At 49.1% G+C, this 13,779-nt stretch overlaps 1 protein-coding gene across 1 annotated transcript in view; it reads left to right on the top strand.

Annotated features, from left to right (window-relative positions):
• MCF2L2 (MCF.2 cell line derived transforming sequence-like 2) overlaps positions 1-13,779 on the top strand; it is a 227,558-nt gene that overhangs the window by 5,865 nt on the left and 207,914 nt on the right. Inside the window, exon 2 of the mRNA XM_029911105.1 lies at positions 9,383-9,466. Coding sequence (XP_029766965.1) covers positions 9,391-9,466 — 76 coding nt within the window. The 5' untranslated portion in view covers positions 9,383-9,390. The remainder of the gene's footprint in view (positions 1-9,382; positions 9,467-13,779) is intronic.

Here is a 13,779-nt window from a genome sequence, read left to right as displayed (position 1 = left end):
TGCTAGACAGTCAGGTCTTTCACTCTGGCAGCTCGCCTTTCAGACGCTCATTTGGAAACATATTCGTTGTCATTAGCATATAAACGAATTCAGCTTTGCTCAGCGACGAGTGGGGCAAGGGGAACAAGATGATGTTTGTAATCAGCGGTTGATGGTGCAGCTCATATAAGAGCTGGTTTTTTGCGGGCTCTGCTCCAAACCTGCCAGGAGAGAGGGCGTGCAAGTATCCCAATCAGAAATGCAACACCATGATTAAAAGAAGAAGAAAAGAAAAAAAAACCCCACCACAAACCATGTCTGACTAACTTCCCTTAGGAATCACAAAGCGTGACTGAGCAGTTTTCCGCTTTAGAGATGAGTTTGTATCCCTGCAGCTTCTGCCCTAGGGGATCAAAAAGAGGAGCCGGGCTAGACAGAGGGGTACGGTAATTGCTTTTTTTTTACAGAAGAAAAAAGTGTGTGTGTGTGTGCGCGCGCGCGCAGAACTAATTTATGGCGCCTGATTCTGTTGACTTATGCCAGTCTTATGTTGGTGTGGCTCTGCTGGAGTAACTCTGCTCTCACGGTGGTGTAAGAGGAGAATCAGACTCCCTGAGTCCTACGTTTCTATAGGGCCGAAGGGCTAGATTCCCAGATAAACATGCAGGTGTGGTTGTCATGGATCCGCAGTGTCGTGCGATCTCCCCAGATTTGGAACCGTCGCTTGGAGGAACCCCTTCAAGGTGCCAGACCCCCAAGGGGTCTCGCCCTTCCTCCAGGGTCGGCCACGTGGCCTCCCTACTTCCTTTGACTGAACGTCTGCAGCTCCAACATCCCTGCTTCACACCGTGAACTCTCTTCAGTGAGTCCAGGCGAGGTAGCCTCCCGGCAGAGACTTGCCCACTGTTCAGGGATGAATGCACCTCACCAAGTCTTCGCAGTGACACTCGGGCAACATTGTCGAAGCAGTCAGGCTTATCAGTTAACTGGAAAACAGCCTAGGAAGTCCTTAGACTATGTTTTAATCTTCATTTCTCCTAAGTCCATTCTGGTTAGCCCAGAGCCCAGCCAAGCTGTAGTGAACTCTATGTAAAGACCTTGTGTCTCTCTCTGTCTGACCTCCTTGGTCAGTTCCCAGGTGAGAGTCCTGACTCCTTCCGGCAGCCAGCTCCTATTCCTCACCTCACAGCTCTCCAGCATTTTGTTCTCAAGCTGGGGTCTTTGCTCAGCTTCCCTGCTGAAAGATGGGGAAATCCATCTCCCTCTGGGTCATTGGTTGTTAGGTGTCAATGTCCTAGCGACTGGATTTGCCATGGTCTTGGATTTTCCATTGATGTGGGATTGGCTTTGGTTGAGATCTGCCCGGGGTAGGAACCCAAGGAGCCGGGCCAGTCTCACCTGACATAAACTAGAGTTGACTGAGAACACTTTGACTGATGCTTGGTTGCCACGGCCCCGAAGTGGACATTCCAGCAGCTGCGTACACCCCGAGAGCAGCAGCGCTCTGCACATGCGGGTCTGCCCCCCACCTCTCGCCTGAGCTGGGGCTGCCGTGGAGGGTGGTAGAGACTCATTAAACCAATACTGCACACCCCGGAGAATCCCTCCGCACTACCCCCAGGGTGGCCAACTTTCTAATCTCACAAAACTAAACACCCTTGTCCCACCCCCTCCCCCGAGGCTCCATCCCTTCCCTGAGTTCAGGGTACGGGAATGGGCTCCGAGCTGGGGCCAAGGGGTCTGGAGTGTGTGGGGGGGTTCCGAGTTGGGGCAGGGGGTGGGGTGCAGGCTCTAGGAGGGAGTTTGTGTGGGGGAGGGGGCTCAGGGCTGGGATAGGGGGTTGGGGTGAAGGAAGGGGAGTGGGGTGCAGGCTCCATGAGGGAGTTGGGGTGCGGGAGGAGGCTCAGGGCTGGGATGGGGGTTGGGGTGTAGGAGGGGGAGCAGGGTGCGGGCTCCAGGAGGGAGTTTGGGTACGGGCTCTGGGCGGCACTTACCTCAGGTGACTCCTTGGAAGTGGCGACATGTCCCTCGGCTCTGAGGCGAAGGCGCAGCCAAGCAGCTCTGCGTGGTGCGTGCTGCCTCCACCTGCAGGTGCTGCCCCCCCAACTCCCATTGGCTGGCCAATGGGAGCTGCAGAGCCGGCACTCTGGGTTGGGGCAGCACATGGAGCCCCCCTGGCTACATCTCTGCCTAGGCGCTGAGGAACGTGTCACTGCTTCTGGGGAGCCACCCAGAGAGCCTGCCTTAGCCCCGTTGTGCCGCCGATGGGACTTTTTAACAGCCCAGTCAGCAGTGCTGACTGGAGCCGCCAGGGTCCCTTTTCGACCAGGTGTTCCGATCGAAAACTGAACACCTGGCAACCTTAACTACCCAGGAAGTCACCAGTGGCCAGATCTGCTGACTTATACAGTCCTTCTATACTGCTGGAGCTGTGTAAAAGCAGCACACGGCAATGGGGAAGAGAGGCGTGAGTGTGCTGTAATCTACAGTCTGTGTTGTAGTGAAATCTGTGTCCCTCCTTTCTCTGTGACCCTCACAATTACATCTCATGACGCTCCCTCGGGGAACAGGCTTTTAAATTAGATGCTCACAGTCAGAGAGAGGCCAAGGGCTGCAAGGGCAGACAGCTGAACCTAACTCTGTCCCTGCCAGGCAGGGATGAAGCACTGAGGAGCAGAGCAAAATGGCGGACACTTGCACTGCTGCTGCCCGTGCTGTACCTGCTCTGTGGCTGACGAGACAGCTCTGAAGGCAGCACCCACCACCAGAAGGAAAGTCACTCGCGGTTGCTGCCCATTTACAACCACTCTACTTTAAAACCAGAGCAGTCTGAAGAAGCATCAGCACCACCACAATTGAGTGCAGACGTTGGTAGCCACCGAAGAGTCCTTGCTAGCGCCCAGAAAACCTCCGTTGTGCCCTGCGGGAGTCCCGTTGCTTTGCGGCAATGGCATAACTAGTCACACCATTTGCTATCCCCTTCCAAACCTACACGTTATGTTTAGTTTCTCCCCCCACCAAAAACAGTCAGCGCTTTGCATGGCGCAGAAATCTGATTTTCTTTTTGTTCCAGCAAACTCATCCACAGGGTTTTGTTTTAGATACAGAATTTGTCACAGTTATTGTGAGGGTCTGATCAGACCCATTCTTCGCTCCCACGTTTACTATATGCCCCTTCCCAGCTTACACTATGCTGTGCAACTGATTTTCACACTGCAACAGTATAGCAGTACCCCCAAATTCTTCAGTCCCTGCTCCAGAGACCCTCATCACCCCCTGATCCTCACAAATCCATGGCCCAAGGGCCTATTTTCCCCTGAAGAGCACCTCATGTTGTCATTTACTCACATACACAGTGGGCATAGGATGTTCAGAGATTGTTCTGGAACCCACCACCATATCTTTTTGCTGAGCCGCCAAAGCAGGCCAGCTGCTCTGAATTTATTTGATACTATGGTAGCACCTAGAGGCCGTAGCCATGAAGGTCCCTGTACTAGGCATGGTACAAACCCAGAGAGGGAAATTCCTTCTCCAATGAGCACACGTCCTAAGAAAAACCTAAGTCTTTCTTTCGGTATGTTTTCCCCCTCAACGTTTTTAGGGTGCCATGGTTACAAGAGAAGCAAAACCAGCATGGTTTTAGTTATTCATAAAAGAAACCGAAATCAGTCAGCCTGATTTATATTCCAGAGTCCAGCCTCAGAGCAACGGGGTGCACAGCTCAATGGTCAAGCAAAGGTTGGATCAAATGAACCTGGGTAGGGAGGGATCAGCAGTCCCTGGGCACAGACTTCAAAATATGTGGACAAGCTTCTCTAAACCTTTGGTAGTTCAAGGGTCTCTTATGTCCCCAAACCAGTCAGGGTCTGACTTCAAAGTTCCCCTTCATTTCTCAACCACTATAATAATGTGTTATCACCAAAACCCACTTTGGCACCTCCACATTAACTGGGGGGCATCTCTAATGGCAATGTGAGAGAATAAAATGCAAGAAATGAATAAAATCTTACAAACAAATAAAAACGAAAACCCTCCTCCAAACAGAATTTTGACCCCAAAAAGAGGGAAGTGTCAGTCTCCCCACGAAGTCTTCTAGGAACTTCACTATTGCTATTAATTTCATATGGAAAGCGCTCAGCTTGTCGACACTGTTGTGAAAACAGGGCGTAGGTTTGGGCATCGTCTGTGGCAGAGTTAATCAGAACTACTCACTTCCCATGAGTCTAGCTAGGCTTTGGTGGGCGGATTACATGAGCTAAAACATCACTCCCATCGCTAATACGACAGACTCTGCTACTGTTGCTCCAGGGTACTGGAGATTATTAAAAAAACAACAAACAACGACTTGCCTTCATTGCGTTGGCAAACACATAAAATGCATGACTAATGCTAACCAGCCTTGGTTTGGTTTGGTTTCCCCTCTTATAGTTGCTTTATAAGTTTGTTTTTTAAAATAGAATTTTTCTGGTTTTGATGCTCTTTTGCGCACTAATGGATTTTTGTGGGAAAGGACAAAATGAAGTCATAGAAACGAGGCTTGCTAAGGACTTCAGTCTTGTCAATGCCACTGACTAGGTGAGATTTTTCCTTATAGTCCATATGAGATTTCCTCTGTAGTCTAACCACTGTCCAACATATTCAGAGAGGATGGGCAAGGTGGTGTACATTACACATTGGTGGGTAGGTGAAACGGTCTAAAGGGAATCTAAGCAGCTGTAACTCACAGGTACAAGAAGAGATGGTTGTAGCAGGTGAAGCAGCTCATGAAAGGTTGTGAAAAGATATAAGTTAATGTAGGTGATCCAAATATTTTACTTTGCATCTTCTGGCTCTTCAATATTCATGTTATAGTGTTGCCAACTCCCAAGTCTCTAATGAGCAGGTGTGAGCCTGGCTGGTAACTTGCCCAAATTTGGGCAACACTTCCACAAGGGCAGCAAAATGCATATTCCTGAAAGAGTCAGGGGGCTGGAGAGACAGACCGAGAGCAAGTGGCTCTATAGCTGGGTGGTTACAGTAACTCACGTGAGGTGGGAGACCCGGGATTCAGTCCTCCTGCGTCAATGGCTTTACAAATTCTTTATCCACCGTGGAACAGCTGAGGCGAGGCTAGGCTGGGCTTTCCAGCAGTGCTGAGCGGGAGTAATTTCCTTTCACTTGACCGTGACAAGGCATTCTAGAGCTGGGGCTAAAACGTGTCTTAAACCCCAAACCAAGTGGGAGGCATGTTTCGATGGAAGAGAGAGTCTAGCTTGGCCGTTCACGGCAGCACCCTGAGTCACTGAGAGAAGGTAAACCCTGCTGCTCTGTGCCCTACAAAGCTAATGGGTGAGTTTGAGCGAAGGCTGTGTTTGATGTCTGTATGGGGCGGGGGGATGAACCCAAATAAGCTGGTGCCAAACTATAAACACATACAGTGGAGTCAACCCGTGTTGCCGTCTCCGCTCGCAGAGGCTGTGGCAATTTAGCTGATTGTCATCAGTGCCAGGGCGGTTCCCACCCATCCCCCATTGAGTAGGACGGTCCTGGCTTCCGCAGCGCTATCCCTACGACTAGACTCCAGGCTTAAGAAAAAGCCACAAACCGCTTTGCTGCGATACCACGTGGGGATGTGGGGCACAGAGTCAACACAGCCTCAGGTCACAGTGGTGATTCAATGGTGCAGGGCGCCTCAGTCGGCATCCTAAAGGCAAGATCCTGCCAGCTGACAGAGGAAGAGACCTGGGTTCTCTTCCCAGCTGTGTGACCTTGAGCTAGACACCTCGCCCCTCTGTTTTCCTTCCCACCCTCGCTGTTTCTTCTCTGTGTAGATTGTAAGCTCTTTGGGACAGGGACTGTCTCTTACAGTGTGTCTGGGATCCTGATCTTGGGTGAGGCCTCTAGGCAGTAGAGTAAAACAGCTCCCCTCACCTGCCCCATGAGCCTCACTCAAACCAGCCACTCCGTTGGTGGACACTGGTTCCACAGTCATTCATTAGCACCATCTCCCGATTTTCTTCCAGCCACCCACAGTGCTCAGGGGCAGAGGGACTACCGGGGCTGATAACATTGCTAATTGGTTGTGTAAACAAAATGGAAATGCACCCATCAATCATGTATGCCTCAGCTGCTGTCCTTCACTCCAGATGTATTGATTTCTTCGGTTTAAATCCCACCGGGAGGCGGATCCTCAAGATGAAGGATGGAGCTGGGGGGGAATGGTTTTTCCAAAAATGGTTCTATTTTATTTGTATTATGGCAGTGTCTAGGGGCCCCAGTCCTAGACCATGGGCCCCTGTACCAGCGCTGTGCAAACACAGAACTAAAGGACAGTCCCACCCCAAAGAGCTAGTTTGTCGTACTTTTCCAAATCGATTAAAACCGTGTTTTGTACTCAATGTTTTAGTGATGATTTGGTACATTTTTTTTCTAAGTTCTTACTTGTCCCCTCTTCTCTCCCACCCTTCCACCTCTCCCCTGTGTCACAGACGTTCTGATGAGCTCTGTTCGCTAAGGCTAACCGGAAAGCCAGCTGGCAATGCCTGCAAGCTATAATGATCTTGTCTAACAGCTGGTGTGGCTGCTAAATCTGAAGGGAAGTATTTCATAAAGCTGAGCTCCTCCCACGATGATTTGGACTAACCGGGGCCAAAGTAAACCTCAGCATCAGCAAGTGAGACGCCCAGTGGCTGCCATGAGTTGTGCCCACTTACGCCAGGGCTAAATGTGGCCTAGGAAACTAGCAGACTGCAGCAGCAAGAGTTGGCAGAGCTGTGTGTGTGATGGGAGGCCCCTGCAGAGCCCCTTGCTGGCTCACATGCCCAGTTATATCAGCACTACAGTTCAGTTTAATGTTATTCCACATAGCATCTGTCCCTAACGCTTGGCCGGGGAGGACTTGCATGGTTGGAGGATCGCATCCTGCGCCTTTTGACGTCAGTGGGTCTTTGCAATCCACCAACTCTGTTACCAGCCTCAGCAGAGGGGCTGTTCACTGACCGGTCAGAGGGGCTGATCTCCACTCTCGGGGTATCCCTGCTAGGTAGAGTTGTGGCCCACTAGCAGGGTTACCTGGTGTGGAAGCTTAGATTGTCACTGCCCAAGCTGTGTCCTTTGAATAAATACAGGACAGCTAATCTCAAGCCTGCCACCTTTCGGCAACACTGATTTTTTTTTTACTTCCTGCACCAGCCCTCCTCTCCCTGTGATTGACTTCCTGCTCCCTTGCTAGCGTGACCCCGGCTGTTCTGAGGAGACCCCCACCCTTGACTTTTCTTTTAATTTATATTTTATTGATCTGCCCTTGTTTTTGGGAAAAAAGATGGAAAGAACAAAAAAAGGAAAAGAATGGGAGGAAAGGGGGAAGGAAGAGGGGCCGAGGGTGCAGGGGGGAAAGGAGAGTGACCTATCTGTTTCCATTCACTCGGAATTAATCAGATTTCTAAAAAGTTAGACCAAATCTTTTCATATTTGTCTGAGATCCCAATTCTCTGCAGTGTTACCTGCCCTTTAGCTGCCCAGTCAGCCAAGGCACTGTGCTAAGCTTCTGTCCAGGGAGACGGCCTGTTCTTCCATCTCCCCGTTTGGCTACAAGCGCTGCTTCGGAGAACCAGGCTTCACGTGAGTTGGTGAGTTTCCATGATGATGGGATCTCTCCCAAAACACAGTTCTGGAAAGTAATTTTTAAGGAGAGATCCATCATCATAGTAACCCTCCTGTCTACCTGTTGCCAGAAGGACTGTATCCTGGGCCTTTTCTAAGTCTTTGCTTTTTCAGTGAGAAGAATACCTAAGTAACCACAGAAATGAGGGTAAGCAGCACTCAGCAGCCATTGTAAATGATTGGGCCAAATGGAGATCTTGAGTGGGGGGTTAATTTAACATCATGGCCCCCTTGGCTAATTTATGCGACTGTGTAGAGGCCCAGTCCTGCAGACCCCGGTTCCTGTGGGTGAGGGTGTGCAGGATCGTGTCCCTAGAGAGAGACTGTTCTGTTGCATGGATTTTTTTTTCCCTTTGCATTTGATGCATGGAGCAGAAGCTACTCAGCATTCTCTGCATATATTTACTCATCATCACATTCTTTCTGTAAGAGGGCAATGACCCTAGCGCCCTCCAGTTAGCCTGTCTTAAAGCTTTGGCAGGATTCACTGGGATCAACTGATCTGCTGAAAACAAGCCAGAGACCTATATTTGCAGAGAATGAAGGGAGGCAGGATGTTTTACCAGTTGATGTTGCTCAGTTTAAAGACTAGCACCATAAATCCAGCGTTTTTGGAAAGCTGCTGAGATGGGTCACTATGAACCCATTGATAAATTTGCCCCAGATTATAGATGGTACTTAAAGTTCTGACATTCTAATGCCTGCATATTGAGAGGGAAGATGGACTTGTGGTTAAGGCAGTAGATTGAGACATCGGAGAAATAGGTTTAATTCAGAGCTCTGCCATGCAGGCCCTATGTGATTTTGAGGAGTCACTTAGTCTCTCTGGACCTCACTTCCCCATCTGTAAAATGGGGATATTGTGCTTCCTTCCTTCATCCTTCGTTCTGTCTGTTTCTATTGTACACTCTGCAGGGCCGGGACTGTCTCCTATTATATGTTTGTACAGCACCTAGTACAATGGGACCTGGCTGGCAAATGTTAAGAAACTCTGATTTGTCCCCCTGTAAATAAACCATTTCAGATTCAAGCTGAAAAAAGCCAGTGAGGCTCCACATTCTGGAGAGGAAAGAATCTAACTAGTTCAATGTAAGATTGTGGTTCCTGACCACTAAATGCATCCAGTTAGAATCCGCAGCGTGTGGCGCCCTCCCCCTTGCTGTCTTTAGCTGCTTTTAAATCTTAACTTTAAAAGAGCAGGCTTTGTTTTGGTGAGAAGAAAACCCCATGGTTCCTTATTTCCTCCTTTTGCTATGTATTTTCTTGTTGCGAAGGAAGCAGGGCGGGGAGGGAGGGGGAAGGGGGCTGGTCAGTTACTCAAAAAGCCCTTCTGTGGAGTGCAAAGGAAAGGGGGACGGAACATGGTACTGTATCTAAAATAGCCATCACTGTTTCAAAGGACTGAAAAGCTGCTTTATCTGGGAGCCCAGATGCAGTGGTTTAATATGGAACATGAAGTTGCAAAGAGAGGCCCGTCGTCTTGAGCAAACTTGTGACAAGCTCTGCTAAATCTATTGGAGTCACTTTATGAAAAGCGCTCTCTGCAAACACAGGACAGACAATAGATAAAGTAACTGGGCTGGAGATGGGACTTTCCGTATCATAAGCTCCTCCACTGTGAAGAGTCATATGATAAGATCTGAGCCAATGTTCATGCCAGGCTCTTAACCTCTGAGTATATCCTTTGTCTTGCTGGGTTCTAATGGAGCTCTAGTGAAGGGTCTGGTTAACTCAGTGAGGGTTTCTCTTTTCACTTGTACAGATGAAATCATGCAGCAGGAGATAAGGCCGCTGGTCGCAGTGGATATAATTGAGCAGCTCCACAGGCAATTTGCCATCCTGTCAGGTAAGGACTGAATTTAAATTGTGTTCTTGGATTCTTTGGGAAACCTGCTGAGATTTGCCACATTGGCTGTTCCGCATCCTCCCAGCTCTGCATTGCAGTTGCAACAACCTTTTTAATATTGTCCATGGGCGGAATGGTTAATATTAAACCTTGGTAGTATGGTGAGTTGATAAACCCCACCTCATAGTGCTTGTTTTTCAGGCAACGGTTCCCCCCCCCCCCCAAATCAACCAGATATCAATTAGATTTAGAAGGTAAAAAACTAAAGTAGCATTTATTTATATTTTCAAACAGTGTGTGTGTGTGTGTGTGTGTGTGTGTGTATGTGTATATATATATATATTTCACATGGTGTATTTGGTTTGTTTGGGAGCTTGATGTGTCCATCCTCCAACCGGTTTTGTTTTAGGAATGATTCGCTTGAAATATAAAGACTATCATCTTTTCAAATGATTTGTGATTATTGTGTATTTCTTGTATTGCTCCCGAGGTTTGCATGACCCTTTACAGAAACACCAAAAGGATCTGATTCCTAAGAGAGCTAGTTGATCTTTAAATATTTACTTAGTTATGTAACCAACAATTTAGCATCAATATTTTTTCTACAGCAGAGGACTAAGAATTATGGTATGGGTTCTTGAATTGTCTGTGCCACTGATTGCCTGTATGACCTTTGTCAAGTCACTTAACCTCTCTGCCTCCATTTCCTCATTGATAAAATGGGGATTTTATTTCCTTGCCTAAGGTTTAACTCATTCATAACTGTAATGTGCTTTTAGATCCTCAAATTTAAGGCACTTTCTCAAACAAAAATTCACTTTTATGAATGTTCTCAAAACACCGAATGAAAGCGTCACAAATGGCATCACAGCAACTTTGTGTCTTTTATTCAAACGAATGTTCTTGCACTCTGTAGGATTCATGCAGATTATCCTGTTGAGGGTGTGCATATCAGTGCAAATGATGAGCATTCTTACGATTTAGCACTGCCTCTCGCACGTAGTAGGGAAACACCACCACTTCTGGCTTGCCAAACCGAGGCTCAGAAAAGTTCAGGGCCCTGTTCAGCAAGGTGCTGAGCAATTCCGGTGAGAGGAGTGGACCTGAGGGCGCTCAGCACGAGAGCTGGTTGGGAATTTCTCGACAAAACGCTTTTTGTTGGAAATGTCTATTTGCCAAAACTGAAATGTTTTGTTTTCAGTGGTCCAGGGTGGAATTTATGGTCAAAATACGTATGAGAGAGGCCCATCTCAGAATCATCAGTAGCCCAGTGGTTAGATTACTAGGTGGGATGTGGGCGACCTAGGTTCAAAGCTATGATCTGCTTGATTGAGAGCAGGGACTTACGAAATATGTGTTGGGCCGGTGAGACTCTGGTGGAGTGGCGACTTGATGAATACTTTAACCACAGGCTATTTTAGGGTGGGTGTGTCCCAGGGCTTTTTTTTTGTTTTTTTTGTTATGAAGAATTTCAAAAGATCTCGGTTTTGTTCCAATGCAGAACGAAAACAAATTCCGAAACCTTGAAGTTTTCACAAAATGGAATTCTTGTTTTCCAGCCAGCCCTACTCCGCACCTTGCGGGATCCGACAGCCCTAAACAATGTGTCTAGCAAGTCTGGTGGGTTTGACTGAGTTTTGGAATCGGGAATCTTAGGTTTGAGTTCTGAGGCTGCTGTGTTACACTGAGTGACATATCCAAGGTATTTGAGGCTCAGTTTTCCCATTTCTAAAATGTGGGCAATGATGATGAAGTTAACAGGATTTAAAAAAAAAATTATTGAATAATCTACAAACACGGATAATTATGACTTCAATGACAGTAAGTTAAAACCGTGTGACAAGAAGAATCCAGCTAAGATACAAGTGGGAAATGCAGGTTGCAGAAATTTTGTACTCTTCTGGGTAGATGAGTTTAGCAAGAGATTAATGTACAAGTGGAGTCGCATCATAGGCGCATTTAACTTACGCGATTTTAACTATACGCGCTCGGCAAAACAAAACAAGAGAAAAATAACAATTTAAATACTGTACCTGTAGTGCAGGCGATTCCGCCCGCCATTCCACTCAATGAACATTTGACTATACGCGATTTTCGCCTTACGCGCTGACTTTAGAACCTAACCCCCACGTAAAATGCGACTCCCCTGTATTGCAACCAGATAATTTGAGCCTGTCCTGCCATTGCAGTGCTGTATCTCAGTGCTGTTTAGAGCCAGGACTCTCTGGAGTTTTCTGGGTAACTTCCCAAGATGTTCCAGGGGGGAGGTAGGTGCATGCGTGCAAGTCCCATAGGGACAAACCTTGACCCAGGCCCACTCTACAGGTGCTGCTTCTGTGCCCAGCCCTATCTCTTCCCCAGAGGTGGAGATCCCAGCACCTCCTCTGCTGCCATATATGGGGGAGAGGTTGCTGGAAAGTGATGCCAGGAGGTGGCAGTGCCCCATGGACATCTTTGCATGGGAGGTTGGGTTTCCCTTCTTGAGTGACAATCGGGAAGAGAGCCAGTGAGTCAAGAGCACCCCCATCCTTTCCTCCCAAGACTGGAGTCAGTTGACCTCTCTGGAGCTGTCAATTGGCAAAGGCGCCAAAGAGCTCCCCCAGCAGGTAATTGTAGTACCTGCAATTGTTGTACAGGGCAACATAGGGCCCTGTAATCTTTCCCCAGAACCTCCACCGCAAGTCCTGTAGTTAGGGGACTTCCTTTGCCCTCTTCTTTCCATGCCCAAAGGCAGGTTTGCAGGGGCTAAAGCCACCCTCCCAGTCAGCTCTTGTCCAGAGGACAGAGCCCCCTACCCTGAGGATGGACCAGAGCCATGCAGAGACCCCCCACTACAGGGCTGGTTGAAGAAGAGCCTTGTTCATCAAACAGCGACCGACTGGCTCTAGACCAGGCTGGATTAGGCATAGGACAGAGTCCTTGCGCTCCAGCTGGCAGTGTTATGGGGCTGTGGAGAAGTCAATTTGTCTGTGCTTTGGGGAAGAGGGAAGCCAGGTATCCTTGAGCCCAGCTCTGTAACTATAAACTTGTTTGGTCCAACCCTCGCCACGGCGACCTATTTCAGTGTGTAATATATGGTACTGCATGTTGCTGTGAGAAACAGCCTGGCTGTCACTGAGAGCCAGGGGAGCTGGGGTCTGTCTGGTGGTGACTCAGCCGCAGCAGCTCTTTTTAAACAATTCTCCGCACTCCAGACTTTGGCTTTTGCTCATGATTTAAATGGTGTCATTGAGCGATGGTTAGATCTCATCTCTATGGGAGACCGGCTGGTTCAAAGGGTTTCTGTCTGATTCCCAGTGTTCATCCCACAGCCACCACTGATAACTAACTTCAGTCTGCGGCAGGCCAAAGACGGTGTGAAGAGTGGACTGGCTCCTTCGCTCCTCTTCTGCATTAGCTCATTCTGGTGTTGCCAATACTGTTGTGTCCCCCTATCGTGCCTAACAAACAACACAACATACACCCATAAGAACAGCCATACTGAGTCAGACCAGTGGTCCATCTAGCCCAGTATCCTGTTTTCCCACAGTGGCCAATGCCAGGTGCCCCAGAGGGAATGAACAGAACAGGCAATCAACGATCCATTCCCTGTTGTCCATTCCCAGCTTCTGGCAAACCAGTTACTGATCCAGGAGAGGACCGTCCCTCTTATCCCACGTAAGTCCACGCATAAAAGTGCCTGCATCTGTGCACAGGCATTCACCCACACCCCCCTAATGCGCTTGCAATTGCTCCAAGCACCGTATTGTCTACCATTGCAGCGTCCGTGTAGATGACAAATACTGACGCAGCAACTGCAACTGTGAACTTAGTCGCCCCAGGGCAGTCCCACAGTGCTCCTGCCCACTGATCAGTGACTGCTTTGTAGGCTCAGAGCCATGGGTCTGACCGGGCACTCAGCTGGTCTCAGCTCTGCTCTCCACCTAGGGTTGCCAACTTTCTAATTGCACAAAACCGAACACCCTAGCCTCGCCCCTTCCCCGAGGCCCTGCCCCCCGCTCACTACATTCCCCCTCCCTCTGTGGCTTGCTCTCCCCCACGCTCACTCACTTTCACTGGGCTGGGGCAGGGGCCAGGGGCTTGGGGTGCAGGAGGGTGTGAGGGCTCTGTCTGGGGGTGTGGGGCTCTGGGGTGGGGCTGGAGAAGGGTTTCGGGTGCAGGACAGGGCTCCAGGATGGGGGGTGGGGCAGAGGGATTCAGGGTGTGGGAGGGGGCTATGGGCTGGGGCAGAGGGTTGGGGTGCAGGGGGGGTGAGGGCTCCATCTGGGGGTGCAGGCTCTAGGGTGGGGCCGGGGATGAGGGGTTTGGGGTGC

Source organism: Terrapene carolina, unplaced genomic scaffold (assembly GCF_002925995.2).
Source record: "Terrapene carolina triunguis isolate 2854851 unplaced genomic scaffold, T_m_triunguis-2.0 Scaffold88, whole genome shotgun sequence".
Lineage (NCBI taxonomy): Eukaryota > Metazoa > Chordata > Testudines > Emydidae > Terrapene > Terrapene triunguis.
This window is presented reverse-complemented; position numbering and strand designations above follow the sequence as displayed.